This window comes from Helianthus annuus, chromosome 15, assembly GCF_002127325.2.
Source record: "Helianthus annuus cultivar XRQ/B chromosome 15, HanXRQr2.0-SUNRISE, whole genome shotgun sequence".
Classification (NCBI taxonomy): domain Eukaryota; kingdom Viridiplantae; phylum Streptophyta; class Magnoliopsida; order Asterales; family Asteraceae; genus Helianthus; species Helianthus annuus.
In genome coordinates, this window is record NC_035447.2 from 8,887,051 (window position 1) to 8,910,357 (window position 23,307).

General features: G+C 35.6%; 2 protein-coding genes across 2 annotated transcripts; both read right to left on the minus strand.

The window, feature by feature from the left end:
* Positions 1-2,042: 2,042 nt before the first annotated feature.
* LOC110910474 (26S proteasome regulatory subunit 4 homolog A) lies at positions 2,043-6,709 on the minus strand. Its single transcript, XM_022155121.2, has 6 exons — positions 6,138-6,709; positions 4,940-5,185; positions 4,004-4,173; positions 3,579-3,795; positions 2,430-2,570; positions 2,043-2,295 (listed from the first exon to the last, which is right to left on the minus strand). The coding sequence occupies exons 1-6, from the start codon at positions 6,612-6,614 to the stop codon at positions 2,212-2,214; spliced, it is 1,335 nt and encodes a 444-aa protein (XP_022010813.1). The 5' UTR covers positions 6,615-6,709; the 3' UTR covers positions 2,043-2,211.
* Positions 6,710-8,101: 1,392 nt separating this feature from the next.
* On the minus strand, positions 8,102-8,431 carry LOC110913231 (glycine-rich protein 23-like). Its single transcript, XM_022158077.1, has one exon. It carries the CDS (start codon positions 8,429-8,431, stop codon positions 8,102-8,104), a length of 330 nt encoding a protein of 109 aa, XP_022013769.1.
* Between the last annotated feature and the right edge of the window lie 14,876 nt (positions 8,432-23,307).

Genomic DNA, 23,307 nt, shown 5'->3' on the forward strand with positions numbered 1-23,307 from the left:
AAAACAACGGTGACTGAGGCACGTGAAGATCACGCTTCCTTTAAAACAGATTTCGGGCCACCCAAGTGAACCCATCTGTTTTCCAGGGTACAACAGACTGAGCAGATTGTACTGCCGGAATTAGCCTAGCACCTGAAAAAAATACCTGAAACAAGAGTGCGTAGAGATCCAAAATTAGGGAATTCGTTTGAAGTTGTGTGTGTTGTATGAACCATACGATTTTCAGTGTTCTGTATCTAAAACAAAGCACCAAGCTTTGTGTGTTCTGTATCTAAAACAAAGCACCAAGCTTTGTATATAGACTGGCAAAAATATGAAATGATAAGTCACCATTGAATACAAAATTCAATAAAAATAAATATTATAATTCAATATCACAATGAATTCTAATATTTATTTATGAGTGAGTAACTAGTTTTCTTTGGACCAAGACAAAGACTCGAGTTCGATTATTATTTTGATGCATATTATTTGTATTTGACACTTTGAATTGTGACACATCGGTTCATATTTTTTCTTGTGATGTTTGATTGTGTTAATATACGACTTGTTAACTTTCTGCCATTAGATATGCTCTAGACGTATAGTAAATGACCTGTTGATGCGGTGCGGTGTGCTAGGATGATACGTGTCAAAAGTTAGCCAAGTAGGTTATGTCTATGTAACCAAAACATTAAGAATGACCCAAGTAGGTTACGTCTTATGTGCTGTCCCCTTTGTAACTATGGACGAGACTCAAGAGATCATTTATTCTTTCAATGCTCTTATGCGGCCAAGACTTGGAACATTGTCAAGAAAAGGACCGATATGGGGAATGTAAACGACACTTGGAGCTCAATAATGGCGTGGATAGAGCAGAATGCGAGTTCAAAGAAACTGGAACACATTGTCTGTAAGCTTGTTGTAGCGGCTTCTACATACTTCATATGGCAAGAACGGAATAACCGGCTGTTTTCAAACATTCAAAGGAAGGAAGAGACGGTGGCACAAGTTATACTTGATATGGTGCGGCTTCGAATAATGGGTTTCAAGATCGGACGAGACGTAAACCATAGGAAGCTTTTGGAAACATGGGGAATAATGGAAGACGAACCGGGCTAATTGCGATTCTAGTGTGTTGCATTTAGTTAGATTTGTTTTTCGGGTTGTTTGGTTTGTTTTGGCTGTGTTTTGGGTTGTTTGTTTTGTGTGCCTAGGCTTGGCCTGTCAAGTCAAGTCTAGTAGTGTGTGTCAAACTTTTGTCGCACCCTGTTCTTTGATTCTTTTATAAAATTCACCGGGGTAACCCTTTACCCAAAAAAAACATTAAGAATGAGTGTTAATCGTAAGCATGCACTTTGTATTCGTTTTGGTGCAAGTGACTTTTCTTTTATGATTCAACAAACAGCTTACGGCATGCGATTGTACCAGTACAACCTAGTTAGCTTAGTTTGTGAGTAAACTTTCATTTTGCTCCCTGTGGTTTGGTCACTTTAACGGCTTTGCCTCGTTTAAAAATAACCATTTTACTCCCTGATCTATAAAACCCTTCATGATTTTACTTCCCACCCCTAAATTTCATCCATTTTAAACGTTGGGGTTTTAAAAGGTAATTCATTAATATGGGTTGGGAAAAGATATAATTGCCCATCAGGTGTTTTGCACGTCATAGGCTTTAACGTTTAAAATAGATGACGTTTAGGGCGGAGAGTAAAATCATAAAGGACTTCATAAATCAAGGAGTAAAATGGCTATTTTTAAAGATTTGGGACAAAACCGTTAAAGTGACTAAACCACAGGGAGCAAACGGAAGTTTACTCTTAGTTTGTCGAAATATTAGAATTATCAAGCAATTTTAGTTGGTTAAATTTACTTGAAACCAAAAAGAAAATTTATTAACGTCAAACTCATCAGTTTTCCTCTTAAAGATATAACAGGACGACTGCAAGTTGTAACTAGAGGTGTGCGTAGGTCAGTTTGCGTCGGTTTTACCACGCAACCAAACTCAAACCAAAGTTGTCGGTTTTACCACGCAACCAAACTCAAACCAAAGTTGTCGGTTATGGTTAAAGGCAACTAAACGGTTCGATAAAACAGAAATGATATCATACATGTTTTTTTTCTAAAACAAATACATAACGCAACTTTCATCCTCAAACCGAGAATAATATCATAGTTTTATGGAAAACACAAACAACCAAAAACAAGTTCTTTGAGAGTTTGAAAGCATTTTCACATGTAAAGTCCCTCTGGTACCCCTTCTTTCTTCTTGAACATAACCTTGTCCTTTGCCTTCTTAAAGTCGGGATGTGTCACCTGATTTTCCCACAACATATATATATATATTAATCAGATTATAAAAAAGGAAACAAAATATATGCAGGTCAACCCAATCCGTTTCCAGTTTTGGCCATGACTAAAAGTTTAAATGTAAAAAATATGTTACTAACCTTCATTCTGCGCTCGCGTAAAGCAAGTAATCCAGCCTCGGTACATATAGCCTTGATATCAGCTCCCGAGAACTCGTCTTTGGTCATAACAAATTCTTCCAAGTTGACATCATCCGCCAAAGTCATTCTTGATGTATGTATCTGGATTAACAAACTCATTAAATCACAATATTTGAGAAGTTGATGTTTAGAGTCGATTAGGATCGTGTTTATCTCAAACAGGCTGAAAAGATTCAAACGGGTTGAAAGCATTCAAACTCATTTGTACCGCATTCAACATCCTAAATTGTTTTTTTTTGTTCAAAGAGAAGGATTTAATTTATGTGATTATCGGTATCGTAATCATAATTGACACATTTCAGTAGTATAAAAAAACCGAATATTGGACAAAAGGTGATTGTCTTGGGTTAACCAGTAAACACTTGTTCCAACTTTTTATAAACAAATAATGTATCAATTGCAAAACAATAAGAATTAAAATAATATAAATTTTTAGAGTAAAATGCCATTTTCGTCCCCGAGATTTGGTCAGTTTTGCGACTTTCATCCAAAGGTTTGTTTTTTCGCATCTGGATCCAAAAGGCTTGAAATCTTGCCATTTTCATCCGGCTCGTTAACTCCATCCATTTTTCTTCGTTAAGTCAGGGGTATTTCTATCTTTTTCGTTAACTTAAAGGGCAATTTGGTCTTTTTCACTTTATGTACAAGCATTTAGCATAATGTACAAGTATTCAAAAGACCGAATTGCCCTTTAACTTTAAGTTAACAAAAATACCCCCCGAGTTAACGGAGAAAAATAGAGTTATCGAGCCGGATGAAAATGGCAAGATTTCAACCTTTTGGATCCAAATGCGAAAAACAAACCTTTGGACGAAAGTCGCAAAAGGGACAAAAACGGCATTTTACTCGCATGTATATTTAAACAATTCGAGTATTTAAGAGGCTGCATGCACTATGTAGAGACTCTTGGCAATTTCAACCCAGCTTGACCAGTTCCCTTTTAAGTTAAAAGGTTCTCCACCTATTCGTAACTAAATGGGTCAAAACTGCCACCTCCGGGATCAACTTAAATAAATCCACCCACAAACCCGCTTTACTACATATATATATCAATGTCACTGCATATATCATATATATGTATAATTGTACCTGGAAAATGCGTCTCCTGGTTTTGATGTCAGGAAGTGGGAATTCTATCTTCCTATCAATTCGACCTGGTCGAAGCAGAGCAGGGTCAAGACTCTCGATTTTGTTTGTGGCCAGGATCACTTTCACATCACCTCTTGAATCAAAACCATCCAACTGGTTCAATAACTCCAACATGGTTCTCTGAATTTCACGTTCACCTCCAGAGTGTGCATCATACCTGCATGACTTCCATACTTAGTAACCATTTTCACAAAAGATTCAAAGAGAACGGATAAAAATAGCAAGTCAGGTAACATGTAACTTTATGTATAAAAATAAACAAAACAAATCATAGTGGCATATTCCACAAACAGCAACGGGCTACTTCAGTAAATGGGTCAAAATTTGCATTTTTAATTCGGAAATTTAAACGGATTTGAGCATACCTCTTTGTACCTACAGCGTCAATTTCATCAATAAAAACGATAGATGGAGAAAGATCATCTGCAACTCTAAAGAGTTCTCTAACCAATTTAGGACCATCTCCAAGGTACTTTTGAATCAATTCACTTCCAACAACACGCAAGAAAGTTGCTGACGTAGAGTTTGCCACTGCCTAAAAAACAGATCAAAGGATGTATAAACAAGTTAAAAATATTCTCCAACAGATAACAGAGATTATTGTTGTTTTCCTAGAAGCCAAGTGTAGTAAGATAAGATTCAATAACTATATAAAACTGCTATTAAAAATGTCGAACAAAATATAATCTATAGTTCACTAAGATAAGTATTTTTTGTATATACTAAAGGTGCCAGCTTCGACCTATTTACTTATGATCGTGTCAACTTGGGTGGTTATTCAACTCTTATGGGTCTAATGGATACATCAACAAGTTCAACCCAAAAGAAAACGGATTGAAAGTGGCTGGAAGTGTATTTTTAAGGCATACAACCCACTAAATTGCTTTATTCAGAACATAAGATTATTACTTTAATAATATATTTTTGAAACTCCTATCTAAAACACGATCCATTTCAAGAAAATGAACAAAAGTGATCCACGGTCAACCCTGCCCATTGCAAACAGTACAAAAAAAGTCGACTTTTTAACCCACCTAAAAAAGTAAGTGAATTTTACTGTACAAAATTTAAAAATTGTTATGTTAGATACCAAAACATTTTTTAATGGTATTACATACCCCAATCAAACACCAAAAAATAAAGAATCAGTCACCAACCCGAAATGGCAAAGTAAAAAAAAAAAAAAAAACGAAATCACATAAGTGCAAAGGAAAACTATATTTTGTATTAAATAAAATAAAGAACATAATTAGCAGCTTATAGGTCATAATATCATAAGATAACTTTTAACATAAGTATACCTTTGCAAGCAGAGTCTTCCCTGTTCCAGGTTCTCCATACAATATTACCCCTTTAGGAGGTTTGATTCCAATGTCTTCATATAGTTCAGGGTGAGTCAAGGGGAGTTCTACTGCCTCCTTTATTTCTTGAATTTGAGCATCTAGACCACCAATATCAGCATATGATTCCAATGGAGCCTTCTCAACCTTCATAACGGACACCATGGGGTCCACATCATCTTGTAGCAGTCCAACAACAGAGAGAACCTGAGAATGTATCGGATAAAAGATCCATTAGCACTCTCTTTCTTTATATCTTTATTTACAAATTCTTTTTTTTATAATTCACAAAAAGTACACAAAATCAGAACAACCTATTCACCACTCTTTAAGGTAGTCTACTTGTCTCACAGTCAATCACTCACCTAAACCACTCTCATGCAATACTACATAAGAAACGTATCCACCCACAAGATTTGTAATGAATGTAAGTATGCATCCTTTCCAGGTTTCTGTTCAAATAGAACATACACTTGTAGGCACCTTGGCTGGAAGAGAAGCGTTGAGTAGTATAGTTGAGTAGCTGGCTGTAAAACAAACTTAAAAGAGCCAAGGCGCAAAGCACACCGCTTTTTGTAAGCGAGGTGCAATCTATTTATATGATTGTTTTGTATTTCTTATAGACTTATAGCATCACCTACCCAAAATTTAGCTACATATAAGCTTTCTATGTGATTTAATATATAAATAACCTAGTACAGCCTAAAAATCTATACGTTAAACATCCTGATGCACAAAACCTTCCCCTACAAGAACCGTGAGCCTCATGCCACTTTCCCGTGCCCCTTTTGAGTCTCATTTGTGCTTTATTTACACGGTTCTCTTTTAAATGAAGCACTCAAGGTGCAAAGCCGGAAAGGCCTTGTTGGTCACTAGATCGCTTGCACCGACAACGCGCAAGTCACAAAAAAGCCATCATTTTGAATGAGCTTTCAAAGGCATCTTAACAATTAGACAATAACTTTCAAAAATGAAAAACATAAAACTAACCCTAACTATTTCAACCTAAACTTAAAATAAATCCAAATCAATTCAATCCAATCTTAATTCTTAATTGCTTAAACAAAAGCCAATCTAACTCAAATCAGCTAAAAGACCATAAGTTTAACATCAATTCATCAAATCATCTCAACATAATTAAAATAAACACAAATTATACCTTATTATGCATCAAAATAGCACATCCAGGCTCCAACTGATCCTTATCAACAAACGACAATATCCCTACATAATACTCCGGTCCAATCGACGACGAAACAATCGCATGATTCTCATCAATCAACTCCTCCAAATTCCCAACGCTCATAGGAGATCCACGCAGATCATCAACCTTACTCCTATCCTCCTCCGTCTTCTCCTCCTGCGGCTTCAATCGTTCCTGATTCGCCACAAACTCTTCCTCCATTAACAAGTAATCCTTGATCCGTTCTAGCTTTAACAACCGCAACCTGCACTTAGAGTGCGGCGTCACCGTCGGTAGCCTAGCCGCAGCTTCCGGTCCCTTTTGCTTGCGTTGTTTCCGGCCGACGCGTGCTGGTGGTGCTGCCGGTTCGAATTTTTTCTCCTTTTTGTCACCGTCTTTCCGATCGCCGGAGTTGTTTTGCCGGCTGAATCCTCCCGGTGTTCCTTGACCCATAGTGATTGTGAAGATGAAAGTAGAATGGAAAGATGAGAGGATTTGTGAGCTAGGGTTTGAGTTTTGAAGGTTTGAAGTGTCTTTCTGTGCAAGAAATTGAGGTTAGGGTATATTTGTAGATCGATAGAAATTCGAGTGTTGGATATTGGGGCGGGTTTTATCCGACCCGGATTGCTAAGCCCGCTTAGATTCGGGTTGTGGGCTTGCAAAAAATTCGTATTATTTCCCTTACGTACAAAGCCCAGTTTGGTCCAAACTGGTCACTTTATATACTGGCCCGGTTTTTTATAGTTTGGTCCAAACCAGTTCGGGTTAAGAACAATCCGAACCGGTTTTAGGGTTGAAAACCCCAACGCACCCAAACCGATTTTGGTCGGGTTCAAAATCGGTTTTAGCGTTTAAACAGGTTTTATATCAGTTTTTTAGTTGGGCTCAAATCGATTCATGTTAAAACTGATTCTCAACACAAAAATTCCAAACTTGTACCAAACCGTCGGATCAGGTTGTACCCAAACTGGTTCTTTTTTACATCTTTAATTTCCCTTCGAAATAGTTAATACAAATTACTTATTTTTCTACAAATTACTGATTCTCATAGCAGGCTCACTTGGCGCCACCTATAAAAGCCCATTAATGAATTGGCAGGCCCACTTGGCGGCCACCTATAAAAGCCCATTAATGAAAGAAAAATGTAACCCGTCGTTGGCTAGTCATCTCCTTTAATCAGAAACTTAAGTAACCAAAATTTATCATAGTCTCAAAACCATAAAGTTTCTAGGTCCGGATTGTATATTAACGTTCAGATAATGGAGTTAGAGGGAAACACTAATTGCGCTACATAGCGATAGGATCCTGATGACGGTCCGGTGTGGTTGTGATCGTTGTAACGAGCCGATAGAGGACATGTAATTATCCGAATTTTTGTAACCCGCAAAAAATTAATGATAGTAATTAAATGTATTTGTATAAAGATAAAGGCTTTTTCAATTTTTTTTGGATGGCTAGATCACCCGGTTAGGCCTTTGGCCATCCAGGTCACGAGTAGGAATCCCGCGGTTGGCATATTACCAGTTTGAATCAGTGCACAGTTCGTCCCCGCAAGATTCAACCCTAAGACCTCCCAGGCAGGAACCCATATAATAAAGAAAACTTAAACTAATTCTATTGTTTTTTTTTTTTTTTTGAAGGGAATAAATAGTTTATAAATCTAAAAGAAATTTACTTTTGTAATCTATTTTGATTTATTTAAAGAACATGGAAAGTGTATATAGTTTAGGCCGGGTCAATAGCCAACCCGTAGATTATTTATTATAACCAAATATAATGTATTACACGCATACACCATACTACCATAGCTAATGACAAACATCCTTACAAGAGCAACACTATCACTATAGGTTGAAACATAATCTTGTTCACAAACTAAGCAACAATACACTCTTGAAAGACAAATAAGCTTAGATATATCATGTTTACTACAACCATTTTCAAGGAAGTGGACCGTCACCTCCGGCACCACCAATACCTCCAAAAGTCCCTACACCACCACCAGCACCCGCACCTCCAATTCCATTATCGTTACCAATGCCAACTCCTAGACCAGCTCCTACGCCAACTCCAATGCCACCCCCACCAACAGGTTGTGCGTTGTTGCCAAGCCCTGCAAAGCCACCTAGTCCACCAAAAGCAAACAAATTCTTTTGGTCAGTGAGACCAACAACCCCTTTGTTGGTCTCACTGGGAACGTCTCTAGCAGTAGTAGTTTGTGCTACTACTGCTAGACCAACAACTAGTAACAAGAAACACAATTTTGCCATATCTCTTTTAGGCTTTATTTTGTATACTTGGCTACAAATTTATGTGTTGATGTGAGAATATGGAATGTGGGAATGCCCTTTTAAACTAACATTGGGTTGTTGGGAACAGTTGAGTGAAGTAAATGACCTTATTTTCTAAGGCAATGCAGCTGGTTGGAAAAGCAATACACTAGTAGAAAACTAGCATTTGGGACCATATTTTGTTTCATAAACCAACCTCAAATGGCCTTTTTATGACAAAAAATGTGATTGCAAAAACCTCCATGTTAATCCAATTGACGCAAATCTCGAGACCACTTTGTAACAGGGGTGGAGTTAGTGTATTCAACCCCATCTCCATACCGTTTTCGTAGTGTAAAAAAATCCGGTTTTATACAAAGGATACCCTGATCCCCAAAAAAATAGATTGGGATGCCCCTGTATTTTTGGGCTAGATCCGTCATTGTTTTGTAACCCCATTTTTGCACTAGTTTACGACCAAATCTAAACGATCACTAGTTATTTGACCGTTCAAATTCAGCTGCCCAATCGCAAAATTTGCGACCATTTCTTTCGGTCCTAGTTCTCCAGTTTTCTAGTAGTGGTAATATCAAATGTGTCACTCATAAACCATCATTTATAATTTTTCTTTTGTGTTTCGAACATCAATGATCAATCCGGCCTTTTTATTATCGAAAACCTATTCGTTTTAGTGAACAAATTAAATGTGTTGTTACTAATTAGTTTGAGATAAATTTGAGCAGAAAAATGGTGTATTTATTTGAGAACCAATAGTGAACAATGCATGAGTGTCGTAAAGATGAAGGTAGAGCATGCACTTATTGTGATCATGCATATCCTCACTACTGTACCAAACATCATATGCAACATTAATGAGAGAAAGAGAGAGGTGGATCCATATATTCACCAAAGAAAACGAGTTTACAGATCACAGGATTTAACTGGATTGGTTACTTCTAAATTTAATATAAAAAATGGGATCTGAATTTCACTAGCCAATCATGCAAATTCCACTAGAGCTTGTTCAAACGCTTGTAGCTACTTTATAATTTTATTTGCTACCAAAAGGTTATCAAAAAAGGCAAATTTAATGTTAGAGAAACACAAAAACTAAAAATGAAAATGATTTTTTATTTAAAGTTAATACAAACTCACCTACTACTCCTAAATTACACCTTTTCCAAGATTTGAACTTGGGTCTTCTCGCTTCTTACCACTGGGCTATAACCCAACTGGCAAAAATGCAAATTAATTTAATCAAGCAAGTGCGACACACATCGCATCTCCTAGTTCATTTCATCGGGGTATCTGCAATGCAAGGGGTCATGGACCCATGCCATATCACTTGCCCGAGAAACTGCTCTCAAAAACTCTAAGAAAACTAGCTTCCGTGGTTGCTCTCAAAGTCTTATAATTCATTAAAAATTGTACCGGTAATGCATTATTTATTGTTGGATATAATCAACGATCACTTGCCTAAATAAATTTACGGGTCTTATACGTAATTGTGTAATAGTTATAGTTTTAGAGTCAATTGTATGTAAATAGGTTCGGGGTCCTTGTGTGTAAGGCCTCGAAACCGGGCTCCTTACCGTTGGATCACATCTCAGTGTACTATTTTAAAACATGACTTTTCTCAAAACATGCAGCGGAAATATTCGATTAAAAACAATACAAAGTTATTTCAAAAACTACATTTGTTTACAAGTCTCAAAATGTAACGAATGCCTTTCCACCACTATCATGAGTACTTCCTTCCGCTAGCCAAGAGCAACACCGACTCGAATCTCACACCTGCAAATCAATCTAACATACATGCAAAAGTCAGCTACGCTGAGTGAGTTCTAATAGTTTAGTTGAAGCATTTAAAACACATCTCAAATGCCTTATTTGTAAACCAAACACCATCATTTTAAAACCACCATCGTTTATTATAATACATTAACATCATTTTAAACTTTAATGACTCCAACCCGTAACCCAAAACTCCACCCATATCCTCGGTCTAATCATCCTACCAATAATCCTTTTCGATAAGGATCTGATTACTTAGACACCAAAGGATAACTCTCAAAGAAACTTAGTTCATAGGCCAATTAACCATACTAACCCGTAACTAGGACATAACAATTAATGGCCAAAACTCAAATGTAACTTAACCTCGTCCGACAACTACTCAATTTAACATCATTCGACAACTACATAATGGAACATCATTCGTCACCCACATCATTTATCATCATTCATCAACTACACAGATAATCACATTTACCCACCATTTAACTAGCGTGAAACACATAAGCAAATAAGGTGGGAACCTAACACATAATTAGGTCAAATCACTAAGAAGTGACCATAGCTCGTCTCATATTGCCGCATGTAACCTCCCTCTTTGGGTCAGGTTACTAAACTGCAGCCATCATCGTCTCCCGCATAAATCGTCGTTGCCACTAGGGCTAAAACATTGTCACAAATCGTGACCATCAACTAAGCACCTCAAGGGTGCTTCTCGTGACCTGACGCCACCCCGAAGGTAACGCCGCCATCACAAGTAACTCGCATATCGTGACCTGACGCCACCCCGAAGGTAACGCCGCCATCACAAGTAACTCGCATATCGTGACCTGACGCCACCCCGAAGGTAACGCCGCCATCACAAATAACCCGCATCTCGTGACCTGACGTCTCCCCAAGGTAAGGCCGCCATCACAAATAACCCGCATCTCGTGACCTGACGTCTCCCCAAGGTAAGGCCGCCATCACGAGTAACCCACGTGAAGCACCTCAAGGATGCTAATTCACGTAAAGCACATAGATACACATACAAGGTTAGAAGCACGTCAACTACCCGACAACTACTACCTTCACGTTCCCGCCACCACTAAGGTCCCAAAACTATGACAGAGTTACCAATTAAAATTTATCACGACATAAGTAGTTCTTTAAATATCAACATCTACCACGCCCCATACCTATACGACCTCGACATTACTAAATAAAACGTCATACGCCTACGCCGGACTAATAAAGCCCGATTAATCACTACGCCGTATAAAAATATTGTTTGTAAAAAAAATGTTTATAAAACATTTTTATCGCATAACTCGTTAATATATAAAACTCATGGCATGTATAAAACATGTGAAAAGCATGTATGCTAGCCCCAAAAATATTTAAGAAAAAGGGGATTAGAACTCACTGGTTGTCAAGCTTCCAACTCCACAAGCTAACTATCTCGAACCACGTCCTCTAGAGAAACTTCTTCATGTAACTCTAACACGAGCACTATCAAGTTCGGATCACCCGCGACCCATACAAGCCCGTAAACCTGTACCGGATATTTCATTCACACCCACCACCATTCCCATGCAAAAACCTTGCATGGCATGCACTTAGTTTGTAATATGGTGGAACCCACAAAAAAAAACACCATTTAGTAGGATGACTTTACTTCATACTCCTAAAAGCCATGACTCATACCAAACTCCATTGATACCCATAATCATGAAAAAATATCATCTTTATCTTAATATCAATATGTGATAATATAAATTATTAAAAGAATTTGGAAAGTGTCTCAACACTCCACACATCAAAACCCAAGCACAAGTGATTGCCACTAAACTTCCTGACAACATCATCATCTTTATGAATCCATGAAACAATCGTTACAACATCATTATCATTATCTTGAAGTCAACATGGCCACCACTCATACCTAGATATCTTTTAAACTCTATACACACTTCATAACAGATCATTAACATCATCAACATCGCCTTTTGGTACATATATACCTGACCATCATCGTTATCACCACGAACCTCCATTGCCATCACCATCCGTCTTCATCACCATAGTCGCAAACTACCACTGTCACCGAACACCATCGCCAATTGTCACCATCCTTCGCCGCCGTAGCCACCTTCACAGTTCCACCATCATCAATAAAACACTTGGTTAAACACTTGAAGCTTTGAAATCGCGTTAAACAAACAACATCTGAACCATGTCAAAACCATTTGTCATAGTAACCAACCACCTTCATCCCCGTCAAACTCCACCGTCATCGTCCACAACGACTACGCCATTGCCGCTTACCGTTACGGCCAACCACCATTCCCAACACCACCGGGCATCACCTGCACGCTGCACCGCTCGCCACTTGACACCATCACCAACGTAGACACAAACCACCCTTGCCATGAATCACGTTGACCAACCGATGGTGATTATCATCATCACCATACACTGTCATGGCCCGAAACTCTCACCGAATAAAACTCAAGCAACCCAAGCAACATAAACGAAACCAAGACCCCATCCGACTCCGACATTCAGACTAGTCATACTATAACGAGCAATTAAGAGGGTTGGTTACCTTAATCGTGATCTGAAGGCAGAAACTCGAGCCGCGTCCCTTCTCCTCGTCATCCTCACACTCCGCTCGAACTCTATCTCTCTCTTTTGATAACTGCCGTAGCTTTACACTTAGGTAGCGTTTGGTATGAAGGAATGAAAGGTGGAATGGAATGGATCATTCTGATGGAATGAAAATAAACATGTTTGGTTATCATTGGTAATGGAATGGAGCATTCCAAGGGAATGTAACTCCTTCCAAATATAACAATTTCCATTCCTTGGTATGTAGGTGTTTTTTTTCCATTCCTTCAAGGAATGGAAAGAAATATGTTATTATTATTATTATTATACTTTTATTTGTATTTATATTTATATTTATTAATATTCATACTAATATTAATATATATGAAAAATCTATTATTAATTTTTTATCATTAATATATTATTATTATTATTATTATTATTATTATTATTATTATTATTATTATTATTATTATTATTATTATTATTATTATTATTATTATTAACAAATGATGGGCAATAGAAAACAGTTGTGTTTACTTCATTTTTTTTTGTTTATCAAATTGTACAAAGTAATGATTCATTCTATTCATATATGAGTAACCAAACATAACAATGGAATGGAATGATCCATTTCATTCCGTTGTCCATTCCATTACCTCGTCCATTCCATTCTCTCATCTATTCCATTACCCCATACCAAACAGACCCTTAGGGTTTTCTTAAAACAAGCACGATGATTACAATTTGCACAATAGCCCCTCCATTTAATAAGAAACTAAAGTGGTCCGTTGGTTTATGTGACCGTATTTAATAAGGCACCTTCTAACTTTTTTTTTTTTTTTTTTGCCTTTGGACCAACAAAGTTAGTTGACATCGCACACTTATCGTGTCTATATTATGAATATACAAACCGAACGCAGATCTAGAAATTCAGGGCGTTACATTGTGTCAAAACTTGTAAACTAGTAACCAAATATGTATGGCTGTTGCTCCATGAAGCGGCGCGTCAATTGGGATAGTCGGATATATAGCCGACGCATGTAAACGATCAAAGGGTTACGAACTTTATAACCCTAATCAATCAAATCTCAATTTCTAGCAATTCTTGATCTTTATCCAGCCTTGTTTTATCTCCCCAAAGTGGCCAACATGATCTAGCTATTGGACCTTCACTAAACTTAAGTTTAATTTAAAATAATTCTAAACTCTTGTTTGATGTTTTTGCTCTTTTTTCTGTCCTGAAAATGAGTATTTTATTTTATTTTTTACCACAAAAATTGTGTAAGGATGGCCATTTTTTTAGCTCTTGAATTCTTGTCCAATATATATAAAACCTGCCACTAAAAAAAGATAGAAACCAAATCAAATAGAAATATAAAAAAACCAGCGAAAATTTAACCCAAAATGGCAGGAGTCGCGGCAGCAAGGTTCCAAAGCGTGCGCACCATGGTTCGCGCGACAAGCTGTTTTAGGGTCTTAAGCAACAACCCTACACTCACCCAGGTCACCCTTTATGTTTGTTGTTAGGTATAAAACGTAATGGTCGAGTCTCGAGTGTATATGATATAGCGAACGTTTGACCGGTTTAGATTCTAAATAACCGAGAACAAAGTATTTATGGAACATTTGGTATTTTGGTGCCTAGACGGTCGGTGAACCAAAAGAAGGTGAAAGGGGTTCATGAATTTTATTTTATTTATTTATTTATTTATTTGTAAAGAGATAAAGTTGTCTTTTAAAAAGATCTGATCAGGTCATTCGACTCTTCAATTTAGGGAGTACGATGGTCTAACACAAGAAATTCGCCGTTGCAAAAGAAAATTATATTTGGCTTAGTCAAATAATCAAGACCAAATATGCCTTAATTTTCAAAAGAAGTGAGTGGAAGTAAAATATAACTATTACCAGAGTTCTATGAAATTCACTCTATTTTATATAATCTTAAAATTTTAGTTTTAAGTATTTGGAAATATTAAAATATAGAATACTTGACTTACTTTTGAATACAAAAGTAAGACCGCTTGAAATGGTGTGGCGTTCGTCCCACCTCAGCATTTAACAACCGTTAACTCATTGTGCGTAGACGCCAAGAAGGGTTGAGCCCTCATCTCTGTTAAAATACTAAAGCCCCATCATCTCTAACGTTCCTTTCTTAGCCAACCATAACCAACCATTTATCCGTCTTTTTTATTTTTTTAATTTAGTTTACTTAAACCATACACCTTTTTGAAGGCCGTGATGTGACAAAAACAACTTGCATGTTTTAGTTATTCCATTACACATGGTCTAAAAATTTGCATTATCTAGTTTATTAGTTTATATCATTATCTGTTTCTTTAATAAGCAATCACATACACTCCGTTTATAAATTTAAAAATATATTAAATCTATTCAAATTTTTGAAATTTAAATAGGTACGGTTTTTTAAGCCACCCTCATCACCAGATGCAGTCAAACAAGATATCGATGAGCTAAAAGAAAAAACAGCTGCGGTGAGCATTCTCTCTTGTGAATATTATATACAAGAATGCATGCTAGATACATACTAATAAAACATGAAAAATGAATACGTTGTTTTGTTGAACAACAATCGTACCTACTAAAATCTCACTAATAGTTTATCTATTGGAAAGGTATTGGAAAGGTGGGATGTAGACACACCATAACTTTATCCTAGCGGATAGAGAGATTGCTTTCAGGAGACCCTCAACTCTAAAAACTCTATCCGCACATGCAAAGTAGATTAGATACATAAAAAATCTTCATAGCAATTGTTTCATTTAATTTGTTGTGTGTAAATAAAGGTGGCGAGTCAATGCAAAGAAGTTGCCGGGAAGGAGACCATTACTGAGAAGGCAACAAAATCGGCGACAGAAGCATGGAATGCCACCAAGGATGCTGCAACAAAAGTGCAGAAGACGGTAACTGGAGAAGCTGCAGCATCTGCAGCCACCGTTAAAGAAAATTGTGAAGTAGCCAAAAAAAGCATGAACACCAAAAAGTAAAATTATACATTTTACTTAATAATGTTATTTTTTATTACTAAAATGAAAAATTATTTGAGCCACCCTTGATGGTCTATGTAAATACCTTGTTTATATGTATATTATATACTCACCAAAATTGTTTAGGTTTCCATTTGTAATATATATTCATCAAAATTGTTTAGGTTCCATTTGTAATATACATCCATTGATACCTTATGACTCTTTTATAAATAGAAAAATATGAAAAATATTAAGAACTAACAACCACTTATATATAGTATCAAACTTTTTGGTAGCGTTTGATATGTAAAAACGAGAGGCGGAATGAAATAGACTATTGTGAGTGAATGTAAAAAATGTGTTTGGATTGGTCAAAGTAATGTAATCTCCCATTACATAAGGCATTTCATTTCCTCTAAAAACCTCAAATTCATTCCATCAACCCCTTATTTTTTTTCCACTCAATTCCCCTCTTACCCTTCATCATAACCACCACCGACCACCCCGCCAGCCACATCCACCACCCGTCGCAACCCACCACCGCCGACCATCGGCACCATCCCCGATGAGTTTTGGTTTTTGACGAGTTTGGTCCCTTATGTTTCATATTTAGCATACTTTCAAGGTGTTTTATGTATTTTAGACATGAACTTAACTATTAATCAAGTATGAATGAATAGATTAAGTTTTGCAGAAGCATAACTAAATAATTGTATGAATAGAACGTTTAAAATTACGTATTTACGTTAGTTGTTTGCAAGTAACACACGTTTTTTACGAGAATCGTGAATATGTATATATGGATTAAATAAACAACGCATGATTCTTAGGAAATAAACAACTTCATTATGATCAAAGCCTCGGTTTACAACGATTCGAAACGAAATACGATTACAAGAGAAACAAGTTTCCGAAAATAGAAATACAAGACAAGCTTTCTAAATACAGAAAGTTACAAAAAGCGAGGCGTTACAATAAATTACATATAAAGTAAAATATTTTCACCTTTTTATTAATCAAGAAATTTTAAAATGGATTTAAAGAAGATAATTTGGATGACATAAAAGTGGGAGTGAGGGTGGGGGGGATTGTAGCCAGCAAGTCTAAAAATGTATAAAATGCTTAGTAGGTTTGTAAACGAGCCAAAGCGTTTGTGGACTACCTAATATTGACTCGCTAAATGCTTGAAACAAATCGAATTTGAGCCTAAATTTGATCTTATTTAACAAACAAGATCGAACCCGAAGTTGACTAGTATCGCCAACATAAAGGAGCCTAGCATGCATATATAAAACTAGCTTGGGCTCTTCTAGGACCATCAAGTGGAATTCTTTTCACCTCATAAGTTAGAACCCAACTGCTTGTTAATAAACAAGATTCCCAAGTTACTAAGCTTGGATCGTTGGTACATCTTATGCCATTACACAAATACACCCAACATCTATTCATGCCAACATAGGGAGGTGAAATGGCCCAAAAACTCATAAAAACGACTATAAATAACCATATAGCCGTTTGAAAGCGGTTAGTATTTTTCCCCAACAGTTTTAAGCGGAACCGGTTTTGTTCTAAATCTCCTAACAACCTGTTTTTTCTTAACATAAACCGGTTTCTAGTATATTGATTATCAACCGGTTATGGTTATAGTAACCGGTTTTTTAGTGAACTTCTTCGTCTCTACTCTCTACCAAAAAAAGCCTTTTATGCCAATTGGGCTTTCACTGGGCCAAGATTCAGACTTGTAGCCCACAATACTTGCAAAGCTATTTTTACCTGTTAGTTGTTATTTTCTTTATTGGACAATGTTTTCTTGTTATCTAACATGTGTGTAGATGTTCTTGTTATTCAATACTCATATTTTTTTAGTGCGTTGGACAGATAATCAATTTTAAGTAAAGAATCGTACGACCTAAATAATGTACTTGTAGGTCGTAAGTAGTGTTGTACATATATAATGAGTGTTGGAAATACGCACGAAGCCAATTGATTACATAAGCGTATTTAAATACTCTAAATTAGCAAGTTAGTTATGCACATATGTGTTGTACATGATGATTTTAGAGTTTTTCAAAAATAATTTTGAAATTTTCATTTCTAACTCTAAAGTTTACATATTTGGCAAATTAAGTTTAAAGTTTCAATCTTAAGTAATTTAACCCTTTGATTAATTTGATATTTCAATTTTAATTCTAAAGTTTCCATCTTTTGCAATTAACCCCTTTGATTTTTTTTTTTTGCTTTTAACACAAAGTTTTTCATCTTTTACAAATTAACCACAACACTTTTTTTACTTTCAATTTTGATCCCTTAGACTTTTCATCTTTCGTAAATTTTCCGTTTAACGTTTCGTGTGGGGTTCAATGTTTTTTTCATCTACTTTTCCCGTTTGACAGGCCCATCGCAACGCGTCTATTTTTCCCGTTTGATAGATTTGTCGCAACGAGCGAGTCAAAAATCGACTTAGTTATTCTTTTCTATGTTTTACACACAGGCTCGTGGTCATGTAAGAAACATTTGCATTTCATCTAATACGATATATAACTAAAGAAACCCCACCGCATTGCGGCGGGTGATAATTCTAGTTATATATTTAAGTCAAAGCAAATATATACAAGTGTTTATATATTTAAAATTTATATAATCTTAAACTTAAAGTTCGGTGACTTTTACCTTTTTGATCCTCCTTTTCTTTTAGACTTTGGCCATCATAGTTTCCATTGATTGTTAGCCTCGGTCCCTCTGCATCCCTTTTCTTTTAGTATTCAATTGTTTGGCTGTTACTAAATGAGACGTTGATATGGTCAAATGGTTGCATTCTTTCAATTTCCATATTCTCTTTTTTTTTAAAATATTTTGTAATTTTTAATTGACAAAAGAACTAACCCTCCATTCTTTCATTTTGATAATTTTTTCGAAAACGAGTCTATATATAATGCATTTTCATGCTTCACGTTTCTGCGTTAATGATACAAAACTCATGTTTCAACATAGTTTTTTTTTTTCGGAACGAGTCTGGTCAAATATAATATGCTTTCATGCTTATTTTTACGTATGTTTTCGTTTGGTTTACGTTTTGACGTCAACTTTGTTCGCAAACGAGTCGGGTCAAATATAATACACTTTCATTCGACGCTACAAATTCGAGTTCCTGTACGTTTGACATTACTAAGTCTTGAAAGTAAGGGCGGTGTAGTGGTTAGGTGGAACCCTCACTAAACGAACCAACCCGGGTTTGATTCCGTTTCTTTTGTAAACACAATGCTTTAGACCGGATACATCGACACACGCGTTTTCGTATAGTTAATGGATTATATAATGTGTTGCCAGCTATAAACAACTAAGCCGTTGCCGCCGCAACGCGCGGCCGAGGGCAAAAATCTAGTACTTCAAAAAAATTGAAGTTGTACAAAACCTTATAGATACATCTATACTATATAATAAAAGAAACCACTTTGGGGACACATGTCACTTATTGGAGCCATCTATTTTTTAGCCTATTAAAATTAAATAATTATTTATTAGATATACGTAGAGATATACTATTTAATATATATAATTATGAGATATACGTAGAGATATAGTATAGATTAAAAACTTATTTAGAAAATATACTATTAATATTAAATTATTATTTTTATAATATATTTCCTTAGATATATGAATAAGTTACATTATAGTTTTATCATATCGTAGAGAGATTTTATTTTAGTATCTACGTTTATACTTTTACATTCAAATTTTGGTAACATATTTAAATTGTCTATGACTCTTTATAATCAGTAATATGTTTTAAATATATTCAACCCTTTATAAGCAGTAAATGTTTTAAATATATTTATTTTAAATAAAATATTTTATATTTTTTAAATATGTTTTATAAAAATAAGAATATGACTTAAGATGTAATTTTAAGGAGAGAAAAATTATTATTATTTAATAGGAGAGAAAATGCAGGAAATCAAAATCTGAAATTAATCAGAACTCAACTCGTGTATTACACGAGATTTTTTAAAGATATAAGTTTTTATTATTTAATATATAAAATTACATTTATTCAACCCGTGTAACACACGGGGTTTTTAAGATACAACTTTTTTATCATTTACTATACAAAATTACATTTATCCAACTCGTGTAATACATGAGGTATTTAAAAATATAATTTTTTATTATTTGATATATAAATTCAACCCGTGTAATACACGGGGTCTTTTTAAAAATATAACTTTTTTAAAAATTACTATACAAAATTACATTTATACAACCTGTGTAATACATGAGTTTTTAAAAATATAATTTTTTTATTATTTGATATATAAAATTAGATTTATTCAATCTGTACAATACACGTGGTTTTTAAATATATAAATAATTTATTATTTAGTATTTTTTTTCATTATTTGATGTATAAAATTATATTTATTCAACCTGTACAACAATACAAGGGGTTTTAAAGATATAACTTTTTATTTTTCAGTATATAAAATTATATGTATTCAATAGATGTAATAAACAAAGTTTTTAAAGATATTATTTTATTATTTAATATATATATTCACATTTATTCAGCCCGTGTAATACACGGGGTTCTAATCTAGTGGTATTATATATGCTAAAACTCTCATCGAAAGATTTAATTTTTTTTTGGGAAAATATATGTTAATTATATGAGCTGAATTGGATTATTTGTAAATTACTTTGTCAATGAGTTGGTGTGGAGTGGTAAGGCAGAGACATGGGTTTCTAAGAGACCTAGGTTCGATTCCTGCTTCCCATTAGTTTCGGCGGCACTAGGTGATGATGAGAAACTAGGCGAGTAGGCGGCGATCTCTAGTTCGATCATTGAACTGAACGGGTTTTACCTCACCGCACTGTCCTGCCTTCGGGCGAGTGTTCACGGGCTTCAGCCCTAGGTGAGGGTTTTCTCCGGTTTGGAGGCGAGTGCATCCCGGTGTGGTGAATTTTGCCGGTAGCCCATTTTGAGGATTCTTTAGTCGTTCAAAAAAAATTCTAAATTAATTTGATGTTGAATGTATTGTTTTGGATTTTTATTTATTGATGATCAAATAAGGAATTTAGACTAAGACAATGTGTTGTGAGTTAACTAAAACATTGTAACATCATCGTCACGTCAGTGTTAACAATGTGTTGTGAGTTAACTAAACACCAATACCAATAACTAAAAGAAAAGGTGACATGTGATTGGTTCCCACATCCATAGGCCCCACCACCATCCCTTTCTTCCCTTTAACATCGCCAACACATTAACGATTTCACCATGTACAACCGTGAAGCCGGCACGATGTACCTAACAACCGCTGAGGTGGCTTATTACACCGTTAACAAGCCGCTCAAGAACGGACAACCACTAGTCTAAAAGATAACCAATTTATTAAAGGAAAAATTACACGTTTCGTCCTTTATGTTTGTAGCGGATTGCAATGGATGACCTTTAACTTCAATAATTACAGTCACAATCCTTTATTTAGAAAACTCATTACACCTTTCGTCCTTTACCCATAACCAGGTTAAAATTTTAAGTTAAGTCAAGTCACATAAGGGCAATATTGTCTTTTCCCCTCCTTTTCTTTCTTTCCCTTCATTTATGATATCAAAAAACAAATATACTGAAAAAAAAATCACACACTCTGAACACACACCTCTCCCTGTAAACTCTTCAAATCAGCACCACCATCCCCCAAAACCACAGCCATCAACAAGCCTCGATCATCACCATCAACCACCATCGACCACCATCAACAACCCCCGACCTTCGCCGCACCACATCCACATTACCCCCGATTCCAAAGCCTGACTTCCCATCACGAAAACCAAACCTTTAACCACCATTAAAAACTATCAACTCTGACAACCACTGCCTATAACCACCACCAAACCCCACTAATTTCAACAAATTTCTGTAACTCTAGATTTGAAAACCGTGACCCAATCTATACCCACACAGTGAATCGGTTCTAAGTGGCCGGGGAAGAGAGAGAGCTTCGGTTTTGGGTGGTCGTGGATGTACGGCACCAGGTAAATGAACACCATGAATGCGGCCGAATCTAATTGTAATCGAATTGATTTGAAGTCTTCTTCCATGGTTTTGAATTTGAATCCCTAATTGCGTGAAATTAGAGTTTGTTGGAAGAAAAAATGGAGGAATATGACTGGGGTGAGTGTTGGAATTGAGAAGTGGAATTAGGGGTTTTTTGGTGCCTGCTGGAGTACGGTGCCAGTGAGAATGGTGGAGATTTTAGGTGGTTACATGATTAATTTAAGACATTTTAATTTGCCTATGTGTAGTTTGTAGTTTTAATGCTTTTATAATGGATAGGATTTAAAGCATAAAGCTTGTTGTCATCACTCCCATTTACACACTTATGGAGACACAGGTGGAGATATGGTTTATTCAAATCTCAATGGGTGAAAACTAAAGAACACACATTTTAAACCAATGCAATTCCAGAAATAAATCAAGATTAAAGTTGAGGTGATTTACTGTCATGCGACAATCGAAATGGTGGACGCTGAAGTATGGAGTTTATGCGACGATTAGTAGGGATCAACAGAGCACACAGATCTATACAACTTTTTAGAGAGAGAGAGTGAGCTAAGAGAGAGTGTGGACTATGGGTTTATGTTTTGTGTGTGTATATATATATATATATTGTTAATATAATAGGTAAAATTACTAACCTACTCTCATTTGTAAGGCACATGTCACATTTAACTGAAAATTTTAACATGGTTAGGGGTAAAGGACGAAAGGTGTAATGACTTTTCCAAATAAAGGATTATGACTGTAATTATTGAAGTTAAAGGTCATCCATTGCAATCCGCTACAAACATAAAGGACGAAAAATGTAATTTTTCCTTTATTAAAAAAAGCAAATATTGTAATAAGGGAAAAGCGATTAATATGCGTAGAAGGTGCACTAATATTAAATAGTAAGGTATTGGTTGGAGGGCAACATGCTGCCGGCTGATTCCCCTCTAATTTTCTTCCTGCTTCTCTCATGCCTACCACGATAATAATAATAAGAGTTAACTTCCATTTTGTTTTCTATAGTTTGGTCATTTTAACGGTTTTGCCCTAATTATTTAAAAACGGTCATTTTCTTCTTGATGTTTCGATCTTGTCGTCAGTTTGCTTCCTGGCTCTAACTCCATCCATATTGTATGTTAACTGGAGGGTATTTTGGTAATTTAAAGTATAACATTTCTTGGATCTTGTATGTTAACTTGAAATTACAAAAATACCCGTTCAGTTAACATACAATATGGATGAAGTTAGAGCCGAGGAACAAACAGGCGACAAGATCGAAACATTAAGGAGGAAAACCGTTAAATGATTGGGGCAAAACCGTTAAAGTGGCCAAACCATAACGAGCAAAACGGAAGTTAACTCTAAATTTAAAGACAAATATTATAAAAAAATTAGATTATATTATAATTATAATATAATATAAAAAGGCACAAGAATAGTTCATGTGATTGATT

What these genes read in the sequence shown, in the direction of transcription:
- LOC110910474 (XM_022155121.2), bottom strand. Translation starts at nt 6,614, where the DNA reads ATGGGTCAAGGAACACCGGGAGGATTCAGCCGGCAAAACAACTCCGGC. An exon ending in CCAGGAGACGCATTTTCCAG is followed by an intron (nt 2,571 to 3,578) that starts GTACAATTATAC and finishes TTGTTAATCCAG; the next exon opens with ATACATACATCAAGAATGAC. An exon ending in TACGCGAGCGCAGAATGAAG is followed by an intron (nt 2,296 to 2,429) that starts GTTAGTAACATA and finishes TGGGAAAATCAG; the next exon opens with GTGACACATCCCGACTTTAA.
- LOC110913231 (XM_022158077.1), bottom strand. Translation starts at nt 8,431, where the DNA reads ATGGCAAAATTGTGTTTCTTGTTACTAGTTGTTGGTCTAGCAGTAGTA.